The sequence below is a fragment of the Equus asinus genome, chromosome 6 (assembly GCF_041296235.1).
Source record: "Equus asinus isolate D_3611 breed Donkey chromosome 6, EquAss-T2T_v2, whole genome shotgun sequence".
NCBI lineage: Eukaryota > Metazoa > Chordata > Mammalia > Perissodactyla > Equidae > Equus > Equus asinus.
In genome coordinates, this window is record NC_091795.1 from 18,990,132 (window position 1) to 19,013,924 (window position 23,793).

Genomic DNA, 23,793 nt, shown 5'->3' on the forward strand with positions numbered 1-23,793 from the left:
TACAAGTGAGAATGCTTGTGACAATAGGTCTGCGTGTTGAGAGTACTTCCTCCCAAGCAGAAATGGGCAGGAGACAGACATTGCACACAAATGGGATGGAGGGAAGGAAGACAAGTAGGACCAGGAAGTATAGCCGACAAAACTTGAAAAGGTGACAGAAATTGGAAATGTGATAGTTGGTAAGAATGGGAAAGCTTTGAAATGTCACTGTAGAGGTGAACTAGCTATTATGCAAGTGTCAGCGTATTTAAATATAACAGGCATGAGTTCAGATGGCAAGGGGCTTGGCAGGGGTGCCCTGGCGCTTATTTCATTCAGTGTCGGGAGTCTGGGTGATGGCTGATGGAGGTAACCCCCAGGGCCTGCCTGGCTGAGGAATTGCTGCTGAGCATTTTTTTTCCATTCTCCATCTAGAGCGTGTATGAATGACCTCAAATCCACCACTGCCAAACCGCTCATGTTTGTGGACAAACGGTTTCACTGGGACTGGAAGCATGTCATCTTTTTGGGGGGACTAGTAGTGGCTTTAAGAGATTTTGCTTAAATATATATTTTAAAAACCTTAGTATCAGAATTATTTGCTGTCCCAGTATGATCTTTTTGAGGCTTAATGCAATTTTCTTCAATTAGTGTGCATTCATTAAGAAAAATCAACTCATTGATGCTAGGCATTTCCTACCTAAAACAGATTTCTAAGCATATCCTGGGGAACTCTTGTGTTCCTCAAGGTTCCAGATGTTTAATGGGAAAATATTTGGTAGTAATAGATTTTTCTACTAAAATGTTTTTTAAACAAAAGAAAAATGTGTGAAAAATGTTTAACACATTTATGTGGTGCTCCTTGGTTTTTAATAACTTGCCTTTAAGAATTGCCGTATCAGCCCTGAGAATGCATGCAACTCAAAAGGTGATGGGTTCTTGCCGCAGTTAATTCATCTGTGAGATTATTATTTCACAGTGATTTTTAATCCAAACATTTTTTTAAAAAATGTATTACTTTTATCATAATTAGTTTTATACACATTTTTTTTAAAGATTGGCACCTGAGCTAACGACTGTTGCCAATCTTCTTTTTTTAAAAAAATATATTGCTTTTATCATAATTAGCTTTATACACATTGTTTTCTTTTGCTTTTTCTCCCCAAACCCCCCCAGTAGATAGTTATATTTTAGTGTGGGTCCTTCTAGTTGTGGTAAGTGTGACCCTGCCCCAGCATGGCCTGATGAGCAGCGTCGTGTCCGTGCCCAGGATCCGAACCCGAGAAACCCTGGGCCGCCCGCCGAAGTAGAGCGCGCAAACTTAACCACTCGGCCACGGCGGCCCCCTGGGCAATTTTTAACAGCTTTATTGAGCGATGGTTGATACACACTAAACTACACGTTTAAAGTGTACAGTCTGACGAGTCTTGGCCTATGAATACACTGTGATATTAACGCCACATTCAAGGTAGTGCACATATCCGTCGTCCCCAAAAGTCTCCTTGTGCCTGTTTGTCATCCATCCCTCTCTCCATCCCCTCCTCCTCCTGTCCCCAGGCAACCGATCCAGTTTCTGGCACTATAGATTAGTTTGCATTTTCTACCTTTCTATAGATGGAATCCTATAGTAAGTACTCTTTTTTGGGGGGAAGAGTTGGCTTCTTTCACTCAGCATAATTATTTTGAGATTCAGCCATTTTGTTATGTTTGTCAGTAATTCATTCCTTTTCATTGCTGAATAGTATTCCATGGTATGGGTGGAATCCATATTTTGTTTATCCATTCACCTGTTTGTAGACATTTTGGTTGTTTCTAGTTTTTGGCTATGAAGCTGCTGTGAATGTTTGTATACACGTGCAACTTTGGAATGGTGTGTCTAACATAAGCCAGATTCTCGGGTTGAATGTGCGAGTCTTTCTGTGGACGTATGCTTTCTTTCTCTTTGGTAAATACTTGGAAGTGGAATGGCCAAGAAACTACCAAACTGTTTGCCAACATAAATGCACCATTTTCCATTCCTACCAACAATGTGTGAGAGTTCCAGTTGCTCCACATCCTTGTCAACACTTGGTATGGTCAGTCTCTAGTTTCAACCATTGTGGTGGATGTGTGGTGATATCTCACTATGGTTTAAGTTTGCATTTCCCTAATGACTAATGATATTGAGCATCTTTTCATGTGCTTATTTGCCATCCATATATCTTCTTTGGTGAAATGCCTATTAAAAGACTTATCTTGATAACTAATGTTTGTGTTCTTAAGGCAATGTAACTTATTTTTTTTAAAGTGTTGTAATGTGAAATAAATTTAGGAAACACAGTTCTACTGTGTCTACAAATATCTAGTATAAATATTAGGTATGAAAATTAGATATAAAGTTCAGAATGTTTTGACCTCTCTGAATACATCACGCATTTTCAAAATTGACTTACTTGCGCAGTGCAAGGTTTCCATTTCAATCCTGGCAGGAAGATGTCCTCTGTTTTAAAGAGCTAACTCAGGTAATCACTTGGATAATCAGGTTGTTTTTCCTTCTGAAGTACACAGGAAGGTGTACGTAGCTAGTCTGTGTGTATTCTTTATCTGATTTATGCAGAATGAGAAAGGTGAGTCATCTCAGATGGGGACCAGCCTTACTGGTCATGGGGAAATGTCAACTAAATTTCAACATGCCCCTTTGGCTGATTGGACATTATCAACCACTTTAAATCATATTAAAGTTGGTGAGAAGCAGGAAAACGTGTGTGCTTCTGTGCTATTTTGAGGCGTATAAATTGTGTAACTTTCCGGCAGGCAATTTGGTAGTACCTATCAAAATAGGGAATGCACATACCTTTCATCCAGAAGTTATGCTCTATCCTACAAGAACACTCATATGGCACCAAGATATGGATGCGTATATGTGTGTGTAATATTTATTAAAAAATATTCAGTGTAATTCTGTTCAAAATAGAAAAAGAGAAAAAGGAAACTACCTAAAGGAAGAGGTATTTATTAAAAAGAATGAGGTAGATCTATAAATACTGTTAGAAAAAATTTTTTCCAGAATATATTGAGTGAAAAAAGCAAGCTTTGTGTCACATGAAAACAATTTTATAATTTTTTTTTGAGGAATATTAGCCCTGAGCTAACATCTGCCACCAATCCTCATCTTTTTGCTGAGGATGACTGGCCCTGAGCTAACATCCGAGCCCATCTTCCTCTACTTTATATGTGGGACGCCTACCACAGCATGGCTTGTCAAGCATTGTGTAGGTCCACACCCGGGATCCGAACTGGTGAACTCTGGGCTGTGGAAGCAAAACGTGTGAACTTAACCACTGTGCCACCAGGCCAGCGCCCAATTTTATAATTTTTAAATTCTGTGTATGTATAGGGTGGAGTCATACCTCAAAAAGGAGTTAGGTTCAAAAGTCATCAAGAAAGGAAATAATTTACTTGCCAAAATGACCCTTGAAAAACCTCTAACCACCCATCAAGTAGCGTAAATATAATTTCATGTTTACATATTTGTGCACATATATGTAAATACACATTTATGTATATTCGTGTCTGTAGCCCTATATATGTGTGTATAAATATACCACTGAAGTGCATGTACATATACTATTCACTGCTTTCTTGTTTTTGTTTCCTCCTCTGAGAGCCTATATTTGAATTCAGGAAAGTTAGGTGTGCCTGTGTCTCGGCCCCTCTGTAGGGTTGTCAGTGCCCAGGAAAACGTCTGGCAGTGTACAGACCGTACTGCTGATGTTGGTTGCTCCCGCGGAGAGTGGCGCTGAGGGAGGAGCTGATGGGGAACTTCCTTTTATACTGATACATAATTATCAACAAAAAAGCAAAGTGTTCTTTCCTACTCTGACTATTGTGCTCTGTTACTTTCTCCCACTGAGGAACAGGACCTTCTCCTGGCAGCTGCCTATGTTTCTGATGCCCAGTACAACAGGAATATTCCATTTGAGACATCTCCTCAGGCCATCAGGTAATGAAAGTGTTACACTGTCACGTATGGAACCAACCATCCTTTAGCACTTAATATTCTTGAACTGAACCCAAGCTGAAGACACTGTTTCCACAAATGTCTTGAGAAGTGTAGAGGGCATGGCACATAGATTTGGATAAAATCCAGTGCTTTTTAAATTTTAAGTTTTAAGAGCATGGTGCCTCAGACATAGGGAAGCATTCAATAAATGTATTAAGGCCAGTTACATGAGTGAGTGGCTAACATCCCGGACAGGAGACATGGCACCCAAGCCAAAAACATGTCATCGTCTTTTCCTCCTAGACATACTTGTCCTCTTAGAGCTGCCTAAGTGGAAAGAAGATTTTTTCTTTTTCCTTTCTGTGGCCTTTGGATGTGATCTGTATATTTCTTCTTTTCATGAGAATTCAGCTTTTTCTCCCTCACTCCCTAAGAGTTGAACTAAGACCAAAGATTTGGCTCAGAATAAGGGGAAAACATTTTTTATTATCAGGGCTGAGCATCAGTGCCCCCAAGAGCAGTGAATGCTTCATCCCTGGGTGCTGTCGAGCAGGTTGGGGGCACTGTGCCCCCAACAGGAGGAGAACCGTGTAACAGTGAAATCTCTCCGAGTCTACCATGTCGAGATGAGATGACGCACAGTATAAGTCAGTCAAGCTGCCATGCCACAAAATAATAGGTCACTTTAACTGAGGGTTTCCTCGGCGTCAGTCACTGTTCGAAGTCCTCTAAAAGCACTCTCTTCTTATCGTTCTGAAGAGGAGGGCACTATTCCTAGTTTGAGACTGCTAAGAGAATGTGCTTTGAGATACGAAAATATTCTTGATTTTTTTTCTGTTAGCATTTTGTAGTGTGTGCTCACTTACAAGCTGCCCCTCGCTCCCTAGAATTTAAAGGAAATGTGGAAGAGCCGTCACTTAGTATTTCACCTGCCGACAGGCTTCTGGTGGGACGTTTGAGTGCTGTTGACCTCCTGCTCCTTGTGTATAACCGCCTTTGTGTTTTCCTCTTCAGACTTTACTATTTCTATAACCACTGGACAATGCAAGCAGCCACCTACTTCTTTATTTGCATAGACCTTTCTCTCGCCCTCTTCGAGGAACCTGCGTTGTTTCCACTGCCTTTCTTGGTGAGCATTCGAAACAAAACGGCCAACTGGACTCTGCCATAGATGGGCTGGGCCCTATGCCTCTTCTCCTTTTTGTTCCCTCAAATTTCAATAAATATGAATTTGGCTTTATTTATTTATTTTATTTATTATTTTTGAAGAAGATTAGCCATGAGCTAATATCCGCTGCCAATCCTCCTCTTTTTGCTGAGGAAGATTGGCCCTGAGCTAGCATCTGTGCCCATCTTCCTCCACTTTATATATGGGACACCTACCACAGCATGGCTTCATAAACAGTGGGTAGGTCCTCCCCTGGGACCCGAACCGGTGAACCCTGGGCCGCCAAAGCCGAGCATGCGAACTTAATCACTGCGCCATCTGGCTGGCCCAAATTTGGTTTTATTTTTATTGCTGGGGGTTGGAAGAATTCTGCCTACTCCCTGAGCTGATGCTTTAATCATAAGGCATTTTTAATGGAGTGGACGTTTTTGGTCTTCTGTGCATACCAGGATAAATCGGAAAGACAAACGATGTTTTAAAACCGTATTTAACTAGTACGAAGTACATGATGTCATGTTATAGTGTAATATGTGACTTGTACTTGCCACATTTCTGGCTTTTTTTGTAGTCATAAACCATTAGAGTATTTATCGGGGCTGATCACGTGTGATTTTAAGCAACCCCTCTGCCGTCCCGTCCCTGACGTCCCCTTTTCTGGGGAAATGCCTCCGGGTCCTCTGGTGCTGATGCAGCCCCTCCCAGGAAGCCCTGCCAGTTGGGTCATGGAATTCCTGGTTCAAGGGCAGGTTTCCTTTTAAGAGGAAGAAGCCATTCCAACCAGCAAAGAATTTTGCTGCCACTTTCAGTGAAATTAAGGGACATTGCTGATTCTCAGAGGGTGGCATCAAGGTGGCATCAGGGGGTATCAGAGAGCTAAAGCTGAGCCTCCGCATGACAGGTGCTGTGCTCAGGCTCTGTTTTCTGCGTGCAGGCCACCTCCATAGTGGAAGTCCTCTGCCTGACCGCGTTCTTGGGGAGACTTGTACATTTTGCGAAAGTCACTCCTCAGATGGTTTTCTGGAAGGACACAAAAAACATCTGCATCATGCTAACGATAGTGGTGAGTGCTCATTACAGTGCCTTTAAGGGTTTATGGGCAAAGGCAGAAACTATGAAGAGAGAGGACTTGATGCATTTGACTCGGTTAAAGCAACAGTGACAGACTTGGGCACGGCCGTCACCATTAGCGCCTGCAGACCACATCTGGAGATCCAGTAGGGCACAGTGGGAGTATTCTAAGCTATCAGGAGCGCTTCCAAATTAAAGGGAAAAAAGAGAGAAACTCCAGCAGTGCTGAAGATAGGTGACGACATCTCACAAAAGAAGAAATAAATAATGGCAGATATGGTAAAATGTTTAACTTCACTCGTTAAGGATATATATTAAAACAACAATAAACTCCCATGCGTGCCTATAAAACAATGTTAGCAAGATGGAGAGAAAACAGAACTCCCTACTCCCTGCTGGAGGGACGAGTAAGCTGTCTTTCTGGACGGCTGTTTGGCACTTCCCATCAGAAGCCTTCAGTGTGCACACTCCTGCATCCTGGACTTGCATTCCTGGGAATCCATCTTTAGGAAAGAAGCATGTGTTCAAAGATTTAGCCACAACGCTGGTCATGGCTGAGCTGTTCAAAATATTGAAAAATTGGAAGCAACTCGATTTCCTAGCAATATATGTGTGTTGAATAAAATTTCGCACATCCACACAGCCCTATAAAATAGTGTTAAAGGAGCATATGTATCTCTTATCAGGGAGGGGCTCTTATCATCCATTAAGTCAAAAGAGCAAGTTACAGTACAGTTGGATCACATCTTTCATTAAAAACAAAAAAGGAAAGAATGTTATACGTTCATGGAAAAATCTGGAAAGATGTATGCTAAGCAGTTATGCCGAGTGAGGCAGGGTAATGCGTTCTGAAATGCTGCTGTAACGAGCAGAGAGGCCACCTCCATCATTAGATAAGGGTAATTTATACTTCATCTATCAGCCCAGCAGCTAACACCCCTGAACCATGGATCTTTCCAGTTAGCCCAAGGCCCAGTCTCCTTGCCCCTGAGCCATCCATTCTCAGAGCTTCCACAAACACTTGGTGAGAGAGGGCCCCATGCCGTAGCTGATACTGGTTTCCCTTCTCAGTTTCTTTTCTCTGTGGCCAACTGCTTGCTAATCCTTTCCACGTGAGTGTTTCAACTCAAATACAGTGGGACCAAACCCACCCTCTTCTTCCCCTCAGCTCCCCTAGCTGTTTTCCGTCGTCTGTGGTGCTTTGTCTCCCATCACCCTCCTAGTCAAGATGCTCTCGCTTCCCTCTCGCACCCGGCCTCCCCAAGCCCCCCTCACGATGCCACTTGCACTGTTTCCCATTCTCCCTGCTGGGACCATAACAGAGGATTCTGATACGGCTCCTCATTGTCCCTCTGCTGCGCGCCGTTCTGTTCCCACGATGTAGTCCAGGTCCCTGTCACCCCTTTCGAGAACTGCCATGGTCACCTCAACCTCGGATCCCTGACACATGCATTTCAGATGCCGCTGCTGATTAACTTTCTGGGAGCACACCTCAGATTACTTCCCTCTCTTGCCCAACAATGTCTCCGAGCTCAGCAGACTGTTGAGCTCGAAGCCCCACCAGCCCTGCAAGCGTCTTTCACACGGCGCCCTGCGCTCCAGCCGGCCCAGCTGCCTGCTGTCCGACACAAACCGCTCGCTCTTCCTCTGCTTGCTTTATCTCTTTTACCTAGAGTGTCTGCTGTCTTTTCTCCCCTTTTCTCTAACAGTTTGTTTTGGGCATTTGTTTTGGGAAAACTGTACAGAAAAGGAAGGAGGGAGGTTATTTTTGGAAGAAAGAGAAATCCAAACAGTACAGAATGTATAAAATGGAGAAGTCAGCCGGGCTCTTCTCCTCCCAGAGGTGTGTCCTTCTTTCATGACCCTTTCTGCCGCATGGCCCCTACCAGGCCAGGGTCTATGTACCTCTTTATCTCCTAAAAAGTCAGGTCGTGGTGCTCCCCCACATGAGATTACCCAATGGCTTTCCGTCTCACGGCAGAGAAAAGCCAAAGTCCTGGTCACGGTGGGACTCTGGCTCCCTCCCCCATTACCGTCCACCCTCACCTCCTCCCACCCTCGCCCTCTTCTGCTCTCTCTGTGGTGCTGCTTTGGCCTTTGTACCTTCCCCTCCCGCTTCTGCACCGCCTCCCCTCCTGGCCCACCTCCTCAGAGCAGCCCCCCTTCCCGCACGCCCTCAGCCCTTTGCCTTGCCTGGGTTTTCTCCAGAGCACGCCCCACCACCTGCTGCAGAGCATGTTTATCAGCGTTACTCTTCTTTCCTGCTGGAATATGCGCTCTGTGAGGGCACTTTCTATCTAGCTCTCCTGGTCTCTCTCCGGAGCTGGAACCACACTACACATATGAGGCACTCCGTAAACATGTGTGGAGTGAAGTGAACGAGGACACACTCTTGCCCCGTCCAAGTCTGTCCAGCATCTGTTACCAGGACGGTCTCACTCCTTTGCCCCCATTGCCCTGATTTGAAAGACTTCCTGGCTTCCGCAGGTCCTGGGAATAAGACTTTACCTTTTTAGCCTGGCCCTCAAAGCCGCCTGCCATCAGACTTTGTCACTTCCTGACCCCCTGTCTCCACCCCCAGGACCCTCTGCTTCCCAAATGTACCCGATAGTTCTTCCCTGAGACCCCCTTTACTGTGCCTTCCTGCCCTGGCTCTTGACCTTTCTGAGTTTTGTCCTTTTTTTCAGAGGAAGATTCACCCTAAGCTAACATCTGTTGCCAATCTTTCTCCCTTTTTTCTCTTTTCTTCCTCCCCCCACAAAAGCCCCAGTACATAGTTGTGTATAGCTGTAAGTTCTTCTGGTTCTTCTGTGTGAACCACAGCATAGCTACTGACAGACCAGTGGTGTGGTTCTGTGCCCAGGAACCAAACCCAGGTCACTGAAGCAGAGCGAGCCAAACTTTAACTGCTATGCCATCAGGGCTGGCTCAGTTTTATCCTTTTAAAGCTCTGTCTTTGCTTTAAGATTACATCATGGGGTGCCTCCTCCATGGACCCTCCTCAGAAGTCATGACCTTGGCGGTCTGCTCATCCCTGCTCTGCTGGGGCAGCCACGCCAGTTCCCTCCAAGGGGTGCCCAGTGCAGCAGCCAGCACCACCTCTTTCTGTCTGTCCCATCTTTCCTCCTGTGCTGGATCTCGCTGGATCTTCTGTGCCTTGGCACCAAGGGGACCGAATTAACATTTCTGATGATGGTAGATTATTCTGTTTTACTTATATTTGTCTAAAATGCATTGGGTTCTTCTTTTGCCCTGTCCTCAGGTGATCACAAAACCTGACATTAAGAAGGATCAATAAGGATTTTCTATATTCTAGATATTCTCACCTCTCTTACTAGACTAGACAACCTCTTTTATATATCAAGTTCAAGAAAAGTTAAGTAGGATGTAGTGTGAGAGCATGTAGCCGTGTGGGTAACTGCAAGGACTCTGGTGTCAGACTGCCTGGGCTTCAGTCTCAGTCCTGCTCCTTATTAGCTGTGTGACAGGGCCACATGCTCACCCTGTCTGTGCCTCAAGCACCTCCATCCAGGAATGGTGCCCACCTTAGAGGGGGGTGAGGATAGCAGAATAATTATGGAAGATGCTTTTTATAATCCATGGCACGTAGTAAACACACAAATCACAGTTGCTGTTAATGTCATATTACAAAACTGGAATTATGCTGTTTATCAAACTTGCTTTTTGACATGACGTATTGTGCCCCTCCCTCTGGCCAGTGAACAGGCATCCACACCATCACTTCGTCTGTCCCCAGCAGCGTGGTCCTGACATTCCTGTCCCGTGTCTCTCACAGCTGACCCTGATCGATCTGATTGTCTATGGGTCCCTGGAAGCTGTTAACATCCGCAGCGTTCGATGGTCAAGGGCTTTAAGGCCAGTGTTCCTAATTAACTTCCCCGAAAGTCGTCAGGTAAGAATATACTCTGGCATACACAAGGGCGTGGCTTTCGTTTTCACAGAAAATTGGCTGATTTCTTGTAAATGAAATTAAATTTTGTCTCCGCAGATCCGCAGGGCTTTCCGAAGCATCCGGAACACACTGCCTGATATCCTCTATGTCTTTCTCCTGTTTCTCTTCAGTGTGCTCATGTTCTCCCTCATGGCCTTGAAGCTTTTTGGGGATAGGTGAGCACGCTGCTTTGGAAGTTCCTGCCTGTGAATTCTCCCAGGCTTGGGTTCAGCCTTTTGGTGGCAGAATCTGTCACCGGATGCCATCGTCCTCATTCAGACACTCCAGGAGTGCTCTTGAAAGGGAAAAGTGTATTTGTGTGTGTGGGTTTTCACTTTGTGCTTTTGGTTCCTCCTTAGGGGTCTTAAAACAGTGGAAGGGTCGCCCTACTTCACGAACATCCTGGACATAGCGTTTGAGCTCTACGTGCTGGTCACGACGGCAAACAGCCCCGATGTCATGTACGTGCATCCCCAGTGCAGGTGCATGGACAGCTGTTCCCAAAACAGAGTTCACTTTCTTAAAAGCAACTGTCGCCTGACACTAGCAGGGCCTGCCTCTGGCAAACGTCAGCAAGGTGAAGTTCCTGGCCCTCCTTGTGTTCTCTGGGGTCTCTCCTTCAGACCCTGGGCTACCTGCTGTGCCAGCAGCCCCAACGTCCCCTCCTGTACAAAATCTAGTTTCTGTTATAGGTGCACTGAGCATGCATCCTGATTTAGTCCTCTTGTCTGCTGCAGTTATTAATGGTGCCCTTTCCATTCTCATTGTCCCAAAGTGGAAAGAAAATTATCTGGCTCACCAGCAAGGCAGTCTGGGGTCCCTGCAGAGTCTTGGGTGTAGACTCAAGCCGTCCTTCAGATTCCCTCTGTAATTCTGTGCAAGTTGCTCTCCTTTCTTGGCCTCAATTTTCTCACTGTGAAGGGAGGGGGTGGTAATGGGGGATCTCCAAGGTCCTGCCTGCTTAGAAGGTGGGCACCCTGATAAGGCTCTAAGAACTTCTGAAGGCAAGTTTGGAGCGAGCCGTTGAGCATTAGGGATGGTGATGGCTTTGAGGCCCCATCACACCGTATGGGGGAGAGTTAGAGTGACAGAACGTTTTCCTGTGCCTGGTGCACGTGGGTGGTCCACATGGGATGTCACCCAAGGTCAACTTTTTTGCACTGTGGACCTAGGGTATGAGAAACCATGAGAGAGAAATGATTTCCTTCTAGGATGCCTGCCTATGACTTCAACGGGTGGTATTCTCTGTACTTTATAACCTACATCATCATCAACACCTACGTCTTCCTGTCCGTCTTTCTGGCCGTGGTCTACAACAATTACAGGAAACACTTAAAGGTAACGTTCGTGAGCGGGGGTCTGGGGTGAAGGACAGGCTCCCGGACTGGGAGCAGTGGCAGGGAGGCTGCCAGATGCATGTGCTAAATATTTGGAAGCGTCCTTTTTCTTTTCACTTGGGTGAATCTGAAGACTTCTTTCGCGTCTTACTGTCTTCTGCTGAGTGAGTGAGTTCTTTACCAGTCTCTGCGATGGTCTGACAGTGTGTCTGAACATTGTGGGCAATGGCAGGTCCTCGCTTCGCTCCTTGCTCTTAATGCATCAGGTTGCTTATGGCTCCTTGAAACGTTTTCTGTATGATTGGGGATCGGGCTTATTCTCCAAGCTTCCACCTCCTTTTCTCCCTCCAGCAAAAGCAGAAACTTCTTAAAGCCAACAGTGTCTGCCCTGGTACCTGCCTGTTTGATTTATGTCTGAGAATTCCTGGAGGTGTTGGGTGGGCAAAGGCTTCTGAGGACGTAGGGCGGAGGATGTTTTATTTACAGCCCCGAATCCACTGGGATACCTCCGCGAGCTCACCTGCCCGCCCTGCACTGCCACCCAGCGGCACGCATCTGCTTGGCTGTTTTTTCCTATTGTAAAACTAGTGCACAGAGAAGCCTTTCATCAAAGGATCATTTTCCTTTAAGGGAAGACATGGCCTTTTGTTTTTTGATCCTCTTGGTTCTGTTTTGAATTTTTCATTGCCCACCAGGGGGCAAGTAGAAAGTAGAGAAGAACTTAAATGTTTGCTGCTGAGGAGAAGCGGGTGGCGGGGCTGAGTGTGAGATTTGGCCAAACTGGCCTTTGAAGGTGGCTGACCTGTCCAGGTCCTGAGGAGTCTATGCACCACGGGCACCTCAGCTGCCCTGACCCCAAGGCCGGGCCTCCCAGAGACCCTCCTCCTTCTGACCTGCTCCCTCTGGGCAGAAAGAGGCTGTCTCAGAGAGACTGCTGTGCCTCTCTTCTCCTTCACTGCAGGACAGAGCTGTTGTCATGCCTCTCCTCCCCCAAGGAAGTGTTTCTTTTAGTAACACTCCTCAGAAATTAATCTTCTGGAACATGGATCAGTCAGCAAACACATCTGACGCATGCCTTATGTGCCCAGCGCCGTACAGAGTTCTGAGGCGTCAAAGATGATTAAGACACAGCCCACGCCCTTTGAGAATTTATAGTCTAGCCATGGTGGCGATGATATCGGGTAACAGGCTTACAGGGAGCAGTAGAGGTGGGCGCTGGGTGGCAGATTATAACCTGAGAGGGCTCCCCTCTTCTGGAAGATTCCCTGTGGTCAGGCCAGATGGCAGCTCCTGGCAGGCCCCAGCTGTCCTTTCCGCCCCAGACCTCTTTCCGGACCTTTTCCAGCCAAGTTTCACTTCCCCAACACTCCTCCTCGTCCTCTTCTCTTTCTTGGTTGACTTAATGGTGGACCTCTCCTCTCCTTCTCCTGGTCTCCCTCTCTCTCAGGAGCATACCTGATTTCCTTCCTTTCTGGAATCTTCTCTCCTCCTGGGCAGAGTGGGGTTGGCACCTGTCTGCCTCCTGCTGCTGTGTTGCTCACCACACAGATTATCCCTCACGGGCTCTTGGTAAGATGCGTTCTTTTATGCAGACGGGTTAGCTACCCGTACCTGGAGCCTGGAGGGGTTATACCTTGCTTGGTACTGGAATCATCAGTGCCTTCTCTTGGGCTCTCTGATGACCTTGAAATGTGTAGAGTCAAGAAATGAGGGTTTCTTGAATCTTTCTCTTAAAAAACACAATTCTGTTTTTTAAAGAATGAGATTCGCAAACTGGCGTACCTGAAACGTCACAAAATGATAGAGGCTTTCAACCTTCTGAAAGTCCAGGTGGGCACAGAGTTTGTGGTGAAGGAGGCCCAGTGGAGGCGGCTGGCCAAGGTCGTGGCGCCGGACATCAGCAGTTCCCACCTGGAGCTCCTCTTGAGGGTCTCCGACGAGGGACAGAAGGGGCACGTGGGTAAGAAGCCTTGGCCTCGACTGTTCTTCTTCCCTGGGTGTTCAGTAGCAGGGGTCTTCTAAAGGGATGGGTGAAGCGGCACTATTGTTCTTTATTTTTTTTAATTTGCAAATAAAAATGCATATGGACACTCCCTGCTGGCCAGAATACAGTGGAATTAGGGTCCTCACGCTGTGCTCTGACAGGGCTGTCCCTGTGTGTGTTTGTCAGCGTGTAATGAGCCATCCAAAAGCCCTTACCTTGTAACACGGTCATTCACTCCGGGACTCTGTTGAGCTAACATCTGTTGCCAATCTTCCTCTTTTTTTGCTTGAGGAAGATTGGCCCTGAGCTAACATCTGTGCCAGTCATCCTCCACTTTATATATGGGTCACCGCCACAGTGTGGCTGATGAGTGGTGTAAGTCTGCACCCAGGATCCAAACCCATGAACCCGGGCCACCAAAGTGGAGTGTGCCAAACTTAACCACTGTGCCACAGGGCTGGCCTCTGGGATTTTGTTTCATGGAGGTCATCTAAAGTATGGAAAAGAGCTATATAAATAAATGTCTAAATTGCATTCAGCATTTGAAAGTAAAAAGTTAAAAGTAACTTAAAATGTATGTGTTAGTGGTTGATAGTGGTTATTAACAACGCTTAATACGTGTGGCAGGCTCTTCACGTGTGAGGCCTTGCTGTGATTGCTTTCCATGCACTGTGTCTATGTGGTCCTTCCCCAGACTCACTGAAGTGGGGGGGGGATTTGTTAGCCACATTTGTCACTATGGAAACTGAGACTCAGAGAGGTTGAGTAGTTTGTGAAGGCCTCTCAGCTGCAAAGTATTGGTACAAGCCATCTGACTCCAGGGCTCGTGCTTTCTATCATTGTGTTAAACTGCCCCAAATTCTGATAGTCACTTAATGGGAAATTTTGGTGACATTAAAAATGACTGTAGGGGCTGGTCCAGTGGTGTAGTGGTTAAGTTCACATGCACTGCTTCAGCGGCCTGGGTTTTGTGAGCTCAGATCCTGGGTATGGACCTACATACCACTCATCAAGCCATGCTGTGGTGGCATCCCACATACAAAATAGAGGAAGATTGGCACAGGTGCTAGTTCAGGGACAATCTTCCTCAAGCAAAAAGAGGCAGATTGGTAACAGATGTTAGCTCAGGGCCAATCGTCCTCAAGCAAAAAGAGGAAGATTGGCAATAGGTGTTAGCTCAGGCCCAATCTTCCTCACCAAAAAAAAAAAAAAAAAAGAAAGAAAAAGAAAAAGAAAGAAAATGACTGTGAAGATGAGGTAGCAATGTAGAAAGATGTGAGGTGACTGAAATATGTCCCAAACACCCTCATTTTACCAGTTGCAAGAAAAGTCTAGATGGAGACACACCAAAGTGGAAAGGTAGGTGTGATAGGATGTAAACTTACATGAGGCAAAGACTCTCAAACTCATCCAGCAGAGCCAGAGGTTTTGTTAGGACTCCATGCACGTGTGAGAAGAAAGGAACGACAGTGATTCATCCTCCGGAACTTACGTGAGAAGTCAATCCAGTGTCCAGGGGGAAAAGAGAAATGTATAGCAAGACCCTGTGAGTGGGTGGTACCCGCGTCTTCCAAGGAGAGTTTTGGATCCAGGTGGGCGAAGGCTTTGCCCGCCTAAGTCAGCAGGATTTGACAGGTGCCCTCCAGGGGGCCCTGAGCGCATCCCTTCAGCCACCGGCTTGATGTCATGGCTCCCGGTGTCTGATCGGGAGCCAGGCTTCTCAGGCCCTGGACAGGTTGCTTTGGTGCCCTGTGGCGGATGCACAGGGAGTCGCTGTGCCAGCCAGCATGTCAGGGGGAGGGCTCTGCTCATGGTGGGGGCAGGGCGCCTGGCGGCTGGCAGGTAGCCCTTGAGCACGGTGCTTCACCAGCTGTGACAGTGAAGCCATTTAGTACCCAGCCTGTTATGGACCGATACTTTGGTAAAATACAGCAACAGTGAATAAGCAGAAAAAGGAAATAAAAAGATGCATAAACTCCAAGTCCCGATTTTTCATTATGAGAGTCAGTGGACATGAAATGATCCTGTCAATTGTCCTGCAAGTTTCTAAATTTTCAGACTTATCTCATGGAGGGAGGGGAACACAGGACAGGCCACAGTGGCCCGGGAACTGCCCTTTGAGGAGCCCTGCGCTAGTACTTAGAGGGGGCCGGGGGGCCTGGCCCCCGGATCTCCCACTCCAAGAACTGGCCCAACTTCAGGCCCTCTGTCTTTGAGAATGCCCCTTTGATGAGTCAGCTCGCACCTCTGCTGCTTCCGGGTGGTTGGGACTCCGAAGATGCTGATGAAGCTTTAGGGCTTTATGAACTTTCTTTGCAAGTCCTTCTGTAAAGTGAATTCCTGGATGGCTATTGAAAGGTGAGGTTTTCCAAACCCAGGGATAGGAGCTCTTAGGAGTCCTGGTCTGTGAGGCGTGGTGAGGCAGGCCTTCACACGGGTCTCTCCTGGTCCTCCAGAGAAGATGCACTTGGTCACCAGGACATACTCACATGAACAGCGTTTCTCCATTTGTAAGGTCAGTCTAACTGTTGACACTTGTTTCCCAAGTGGGAGGATGAACTGCTTTCGTTGTCTCAACAGCCTCTCCCATGTTCTGGGCTGACAAACAGGGCGGCTCTCACCACATTGGTCAGCTGTGTAGGATAATTATGAAGCACACCGAACGCAGCTGAGTTCTTCCGGCCCCCTGTGTACCATTCGGGTGTACCATTCCGTGGTCCCTCTGGAGAGTGCCCACAAAGATCTGGGTACAAAAGACACCTGCCTGTCTGCACAGGTTCTTCTCTGAGTGTGGGCTGCGGCCCTGGACAGGGTGACATCTGCACGAGTTACCAGAGGAGGCTGGTCAGTGACAAACGGAGCCTAGACTGCGGCCTGGCTGAAGCCCTGGCTGTGCCATAGAACGTGGTCATGCTGGTCAGAATGGCCACAGCTCAGGGGAAGCGTGGAGCGGTCGACATTTTACTTCCTGCAGTCGGGGGAGACCTCATGTCTTTACAGTGGTCCACGATCATCCAAGAGAGAATGAAAATCGGTGTAAGTGTTGCACACTTATGAGAAATGTGGGCATCTTCTTGGGTGAGGCTGCAATTGCAGCTCCCTGGGCAGAATGCAGAGATGCCAAAGACCAACCTTCCGTCCCTCCCGTGAAGCCCACGATGGGCCTGTTCTGAGCTTTTCTCTATTAACGTTAGTGTACTTCGTTATAGACACATACGAGTTTAGTCATGCCAATCGGTATGCTGCAATGGCAATATGGTTTATAGCTTGAAAACTCTACTTTTTAACATAATTGATTTTATAGTGTGATATAAGACAATTGTTATATAATATTTTAATTTTGGTATCATGAAGGACAAAAATATTTATACATGGGGCATAGCATTTTAATTTCTTGGCAAGTCTTTAGGTAAACGCAGATTATTGACTATTTATCTCAATATTCATTTGTGCAGTGCCCCGATCTCAATTAGTACTTCGAGAAAATACATTTGAGGAACCATAGGTGGTTGACTCACTCTTGGCACTAAGGACTTGTGAGAGAAGTATAAAACTCTAAACGCTGTATCCACATAATTTAAGGGGGTAAGTCTGTAAGGCCTTGTAATTTACAATATCATTTGGGATTTACAAAAGCCAATTGATAAATACACAAGCTTTTAAATCACAGCACCGTTTAAATCACGTCACATGGTTCTAATCCATGTTTAGTTTGTGGACACCTAAATGTTCGCTGAGATCATGATGCCGAATGACCCGTCAGATAAGGGGGAGGAATATGAGGAGTTCCAGCCATTTTAGCCTCTTTGGAGAAAAAAAAATTTGCATGCACTAACATGCCGTATTTGCACTTGTATTTACACTGGATAAAGTCAGGAAAAAGACATGAAGCCATGTTTTAAACCTTAAATCACAAAACAATTTATTGCTTTTCCTAAATAAATTCGGATTAAAATTTTAAATTATTTTAATTTGATTTATCAAGTCATTTTACCACATTTTAATTTTTTTGTCAAAAGTCTTCAGATTGTAAATTTGTAACCAAATCTTTAAAATGTATGTTTTTACTGAAAAAAATAATGAAGGCTTGTTTTTTCCCCTAATAGCCTTTTTGCAACTAATAATTGCTGGCCTGTTAATTTGCATATCTTTTCTTTATTTTTTTTAACTCGGTAGAGACACTAAGAACATTAACCAAAGTTAGAATTCCCTGGTTTCCATTTGATTTTAAGAAATTATAGAAATACTATTTAAATTAGTATTTCGTTGTTTTACATATTTTATACTTGTGGGGGCCAAGTGTATAAACCAACTTGTTAATTCAAGGTTTTATCTGGAGAAAATCATTCTAAGACCTAGTTCACATAATACTTAATTTGTTTAGCATTTTTTTTTAAAAGATTTTATTATTTCCTTTTTCTCCCCAAAGCCCCCCGGTACATAGTTGTATATTCTTCGTTGTGGGTTCTTCTAGTTGTGGCATGTGGGACGCTGCCTCAGCGTGGTCTGATGAGCAGAGCCATGTCCGCGCCCAGGATTCGAACCAACGAAACACTGGGCCGCCTGCAGCGGAGCACGCGAACTTAACCATTCGGCCACGGGGCCAGCCCCTTGTTTAGCATTTTTAATACATTTGTGCAAGCTAAGAGTTTGTTACAGATTTTTTTTAAAGAAAAAATGGTGATCACTGAGCTTGACCTTCCTTATTTTCTTCACCCTGGTGAGTGTTTTTGGTTGTCTGGTTTATTTTTTGAGGGGCAGCACATTTGAAGCGTAAAGAATTTTTCCTTGATTTCTTACTTTGGGGAGAATCTGCAAGTCACTACTCGGAATGTAAGGAATGGATAGTATTCACCTTAAAATGATTAAATTAACAATTCCTTAAGAAATTGTTCCCTGTTATATTAGTGCTCCAGGGCAGCCACGGCAGGGTACCACATACTAGGGTCTTCAACAGCAGAAGTGTATTCTGCCTCCGTTCTGCAGGCTAGAAGTCTGGGATCAAGGTGTTGGCAGGGTCGGCCTCTCTCCTTGGCTTGTAGATGCTTGTCTTCTCTTGTGTCGTCATCGCGTCTTCCCTCTGTATGTGGCTGTGCCCTCACCTCCTCCTCTTATAAAGACACCAGGCACATTGGATTGGAGCCCGCCCTCATGGCCTCACTGTAACTTGATCTCTTCTTTAGAGGCCCCGTCTCCAAATACAGTCACACTCGGAGGTCCTGGGGGTTGGGACTTCAACATGTGAATTTTGAGGGGCCCCAGTTGAGCCCTCAACTCCTGTTTTGCTGGTTCTGCCCATAGGTTGTTGCCCTTCTCAAGAGCTCTCTTCTGTGCCAAGTTGACCTTCCCCCATCTGCCACACAACTAACCTGCGAAACGCGAGTCGTGTTAATCTTCTCAGTTTATCAAAATCTCAAACTTATGCATTGACTCTGGGAAGATAGAGCTGCCGTGGTTCTAGTTCATCGGCTGCAGACTTTCCCACTCATACAGATGTGAGTCCAGCAGGCCTAAGGCTCCAAAGCCGCAAGATGACAACACTGACAAAACTCACACGTGTGTACAGTCAGCCACCGCATAACGATGTTTCAGTCAACGATGAACCGCATGCACGATGGCGGTCCCATAACATCAGTACCATAGAGCCTAGCCGTGTAGTAAGCCATACCATCTAGGGTTGTGTAAGTGCACTCTGTGATGTTCACACAATGATGAAATCGCCTAACGGCACATTTCTCAGAACGTATCCCCCTCCTTAAGCAATGCATGACTCTTATTCTCTTACTTTCTAACGGCTCTGTAGCCATTCAGCAAAAGGGGCTCAGGACCTTCTGGGCAGGTTAGAGGGGGTGAAAGAGGTGGGCAGATGCCCCTGAGACGCACCCACAGGACCCTGACCTCTATTTCCTGGCTCATGACTGGAGTCAGGAGGGAGTCCAGCTCTTTGGCCTGTGTCCTGCTCTGTTTTGTCACCTGAGTTGTAATCCTATTTGTAAATTAAATGAGACCAAGTCTCATCTAGTTTGAAGAAAGGAATCCGTGAGAGTGTTAGACTTTTTTTTTTTTTTAAAGATTGGCACCTGAGCTAACATCTGTTGCAATCTTTTTTTTTCTTCTTCTTCTTCTTCTCCCCAAAGCCCCCCAGTACATAGTTGTGTATTCTAGTTGTGAGTCCTTCTGGCTCTGCTAGGTGGGATGACACCTAGCTTGATGAGTGGTGCCATGTCCGCGCCCAGGATCCGAACCAGTGAAACCCTGGGCCGGCGAGGTGGAGCGCTTGAACTTAACCACTCGGCCAGGGGGTCAGCCCCGAGAGTCGTAGATTTTATTAGAGCTCCGTAGATGTGGCAAGAAGAAAGTGCCAGTGAGCTTATGACCTCACAGACTTCTCAGTATTTTACCTTTTACCAGACAGCGGTGCCGATTTAAATATTGTTACCAGGGCAAGCACACCTTTAGGGAAGGCAGCCAATCAGATTTGTTGGTTTTTAGGGACCACTGATTCTATTTTACAGGACACAGCAGTGATTTCTGATGCCTGGGTCTCCAGAAGACTCCTTTGTTCAGCTGACACTTTCAAAGACAGTTTTAATAACAGGAAGTCAAACAGAATTACATGTTTCCCAATGGTCTCCACGCTGCACAAGCAAGAGATGGCAATACTTCTGTGAACATCGGCACTTTTCCCCTTGATCAGCAGTTATCAGCATTTGGGGTTTCCAAGGCTGAACACTGGCATTCTGTTAGTGCCAAAAGTGTTAAAACTGAAATCTACGGTAAAACTGAGAAACATAAAACTTACAAATATGGAAAGAAAGGGGCTGAATAGAATTAATCACAAAGAGAATATGGAACAAGTAAAGTATCTACAAAGAGGTTTGGGAGACTGGTCCACAGGCTAAATGAGGCCCACGGCCTGTTTTCCTAAATGAAGTTTGCCTGGAACACAGCTGTCTTCCTTCATTTATGTGTCGGTTATGGCTGCTTTCATGCTGTAACAGCTGCAGTGGGTAGTTGAAGTGGAGACCATGTGGCCTAGCAAACCTAATGTGCTCATTCTCTGGCCCTTTACAGAAAAAGGTGGTGGACCCTGATCTCCAACATAAAATATCAGACGGGTACAAATCCCTTCTTAACACAAAATTCCTATGGTTTTGATTCTCTTTGTCCTTTCTTGTTCTGTCGACTCTTCTGGAGTAAGAGATTGACATCTCAACCCAGTGAGACTGATGGGTTCTCTGTTGGCCGAGGTTATTTAATGACCAAGGTTTTGGCTGGATTCCTGTCAGTAGATCACTCTGAACACTATTTATGGTTGTCACATCAGTGTCTCCCTAACCTCCAATGGTGGGGCTTGCGTAACCCGGGTCCCTGGGTCCAAGTTATCATGTCACCTAATTCTCCGTGGCTGCACTTCCGCCTGAGTGGTTTTACATGTCTTTAGCTATTGAGCCATGTCTGTGTATTTTCCTTCTAACTCCAAAGCCCAGGAACTTAGATATCCTAAGATAGCTAAGTGTCTTTTTCATACAACTTGATGGACTCATGTTCTTTCATGCTCTAGAACCATACAACTCTTAGGGAAAATAGCAACATGGATGTTTAATATCACTAAGGCTCTGTCTGGTTCAGGCTCCTCACTCGGATGAGGCCACACTTCTGACAGGGCTGAGGCCTCTTCTCTGCCTGGGTGTCAGTGGATGGCAGTTCCATGACGTCCTTCTTGCATAAAACACACTGTGGTGGCACCTGTAGAACCGTTGTTCTTCGTCATTTACTTCTGAAAACTGCAGTGGAGACCTGGGCATCCGCCAGGTCCACTAAATGGGAAGCTTCTAGGACTTAACTCCCTGCCCCAGTCTTTGACAGCTGTCTCAAGTGTACCTGATGTGCACCTGCCATTTATTGCAGCAACTTTCTTTAGGTTTTCCAAAGCACCCAACTTAGTTTTCAAAGAAGCAGCGACACTTTGCATCTTCTGATTTCATCCATTGATGTGATATTTTTTGTGACCAGTTGACTCGTGGTCAGCTTCCAACCAGCCTGGTTGGGGAGAGGTGTGTGAGGTGATGGAGAATAGCCTGCTGGCCCTGGGCATTCAGTGGGTCTGGAGAGCACTGACTTAGCAGTTGAGTGGGTCCAAGCTGGTCAAGAAAGCCTCCACTGTATTTGGCCTGGGGAGCTGGGCCAACTTGTGGAAGCTGTGGGTTTGAGTGAGTCTTGTGAAGAGGCAGAGGGGGAGGGTGGGCAGAAGAGAGGCAGGGGCTCAAGGGGAAGGGTATGGGTTACACCTACCTTGTGGAGAGGAAGGGGAAGTGGGAAAAGTAGGTCAGGCAGACACTGAAAGCAGGGATGGCCCGATGAGGAGGACAGCAGCGTAGAAGGCTGGGAATGAGATAGTGGCAGTTGTGAACTAGCAAAATCACACACTTAGCTTGGCTGCCTTGGGTTGGCTGCCTTGGGTTGGGGGCCTTGGGTTGGCTGAGGGTCTGAGTGAGGACAGGTGGGAAGCTTTGCCGCTCTCTGGCTCTTTGGCCTTGGGCCTCCATCCTTTGAGGCTTCCGATCTTCACCATGAAATGCAGATCCAAGAGTCTGTGCGGACTTGCCTTCATCCTTTGGACCTTAGTTTCACCAGTGGCCATGTGTTTTGGGGTCGTTTTTTCATTGCAGACAAAATGAACTTTCTACGCTTGGCCGACCTCCTCAACATCCAGGTAGTCACCATCAACATCAAGAGACACCCATTGGAAGCTTGGATGCCTCGGGTATACCAGTCGTCTGCAAGCCTCTTGGTCCAGAGGATGGTTCGGCACAGGCAAGTGAGATGGGGCCAGTTTTCTCTGAAGTTGCTTTAAAAATTGAGGGATCTGTTCATGCTGTCTGGACTGAAGATGTTTCATCAGTGAAGCTGTAAATCATCCCTCTGCTTGGTGCTTTGGGTTCCCGGGGAGGCAGGGAGAGGATTCTGTACATGCGGTGTTTGGCCTTAGCCAAAGGGACAGGCTTCTAGGTATGCTTCCTTCTGCACTGTTTCCTAAGATGCTCAAGGGCCACGGAACAGATGTGCTGAGCCAGAAGCTGATCAGTCTCTGAATTCGGAAGGTTCCAGTCCCATCGGAGTCATTAGGAAGTTGATATCAAATATGGCACCTGGGCTCTGTGAAGTATATGTCAGAACTCACAAGTTAGAGTCACTGGAATGATTGTTAAGAAGGCCAATTACTCCTTTTAGTCTCAAGGCGATGGACTCCAGAAAGAGTCATTTATCCTGGTTGGAGATCTTTTTTTTTCTTTTTAAAGATTGGCACCTGAGCTAACATCTGTTGCCAATCTGTTTTTTTCTCCTTCTCCCCAAAGCCCCCCAAAATGTAGTTGTATATACTAGTTGTAGGTCATGGAGATCTTATTTTTAATATGGATTTCCTGGAATACCCAATCATCAGAGGCTCATCCTCTTGCTTTCTTTGAACTTGATGTTTCATAAAAGTGAATGGTTCAGAAGTCCTTGAAAGTAGCTCGGCCTGTGATGTAGGTGAATGTCCTTTCTAGCTGCCCGTACTTTATATTTATCAGAGATCTTTATGCAGAGGCTCCTTTCTTAATCCCAACATTGAACTACTGGTGAGTGTCATGTGGTGGATGTTTGCGTGTCCATATGTGACTTCCAGGGCTGGACCCTAGAGTCTGTGCTTCGCGGAGAACCGTGAAGGAGGAGCGCCTCCTCTGTCTTCCCCTGGCCACGCCCAGGGTTTACCCAGGATTCCCTGCAGCACAGGGACGAGTGCCTGAGCAGGGCAGCCTGCTCTGTAATTGAAAAGTTGAGTCAGAGCCCAGCTACCATACATTTTCACGCATTTTTATCCCAAACTTGGTGAGGAAGATGGACATGCCAGCCCCCTGGAAGGCTTGTGTGCATTAGGGGTAAAGAGGTTTTCAGAAGCCTTCTTGGTTAAGGATGTTAATTTCCTAAGGAGTAGAGGTGTAATGATCTCATTACACCCTAAACCTCTCCTTAACCTGCGATTCTGCCTAAGCTTTCATCTGATCCAGGTAATATGCCCCCAGAGGGGAACCTGGGAAAACCACGCCTCTATCCGCCCCCTCTTCAATTTCTTTGAAATGTCTTCATTTTCTCCTTGGCGGGAAGGGCTGCGCCAATATCAGTGGGAAGCAGGTGAATTTTAGGGCCTGGTCGTGCTGGAACCTTACCTTACATGAGGACTGTGTGTGTGTGTGTGTGTTTGGGGTGGGGGTGGGGGGGTCTCATATTCGGTCCCCTTGCTGGGCAATGAAGCAGGCCTGGTAGAGCTCTGAACATGAT

The 23,793-nt window shown here is 46.3% G+C and overlaps 1 protein-coding gene across 1 annotated transcript in view; it reads left to right on the forward strand.

Moving 5' to 3' along the window:
* Positions 1-23,793, forward strand: part of LOC106838536 (two pore channel protein 2-like) — a 38,677-nt gene that overhangs the window by 4,392 nt on the left and 10,492 nt on the right. The window contains exons 2-10 of the mRNA XM_044772873.2: positions 3,873-3,961; positions 4,976-5,090; positions 6,061-6,189; positions 9,994-10,110; positions 10,207-10,325; positions 10,509-10,610; positions 11,361-11,487; positions 13,245-13,446; positions 22,143-22,287. Of these exons, the coding sequence (XP_044628808.2) occupies positions 3,873-3,961; positions 4,976-5,090; positions 6,061-6,189; positions 9,994-10,110; positions 10,207-10,325; positions 10,509-10,610; positions 11,361-11,487; positions 13,245-13,446; positions 22,143-22,287 (1,145 nt within the window). The remainder of the gene's footprint in view (positions 1-3,872; positions 3,962-4,975; positions 5,091-6,060; positions 6,190-9,993; positions 10,111-10,206; positions 10,326-10,508; positions 10,611-11,360; positions 11,488-13,244; positions 13,447-22,142; positions 22,288-23,793) is intronic.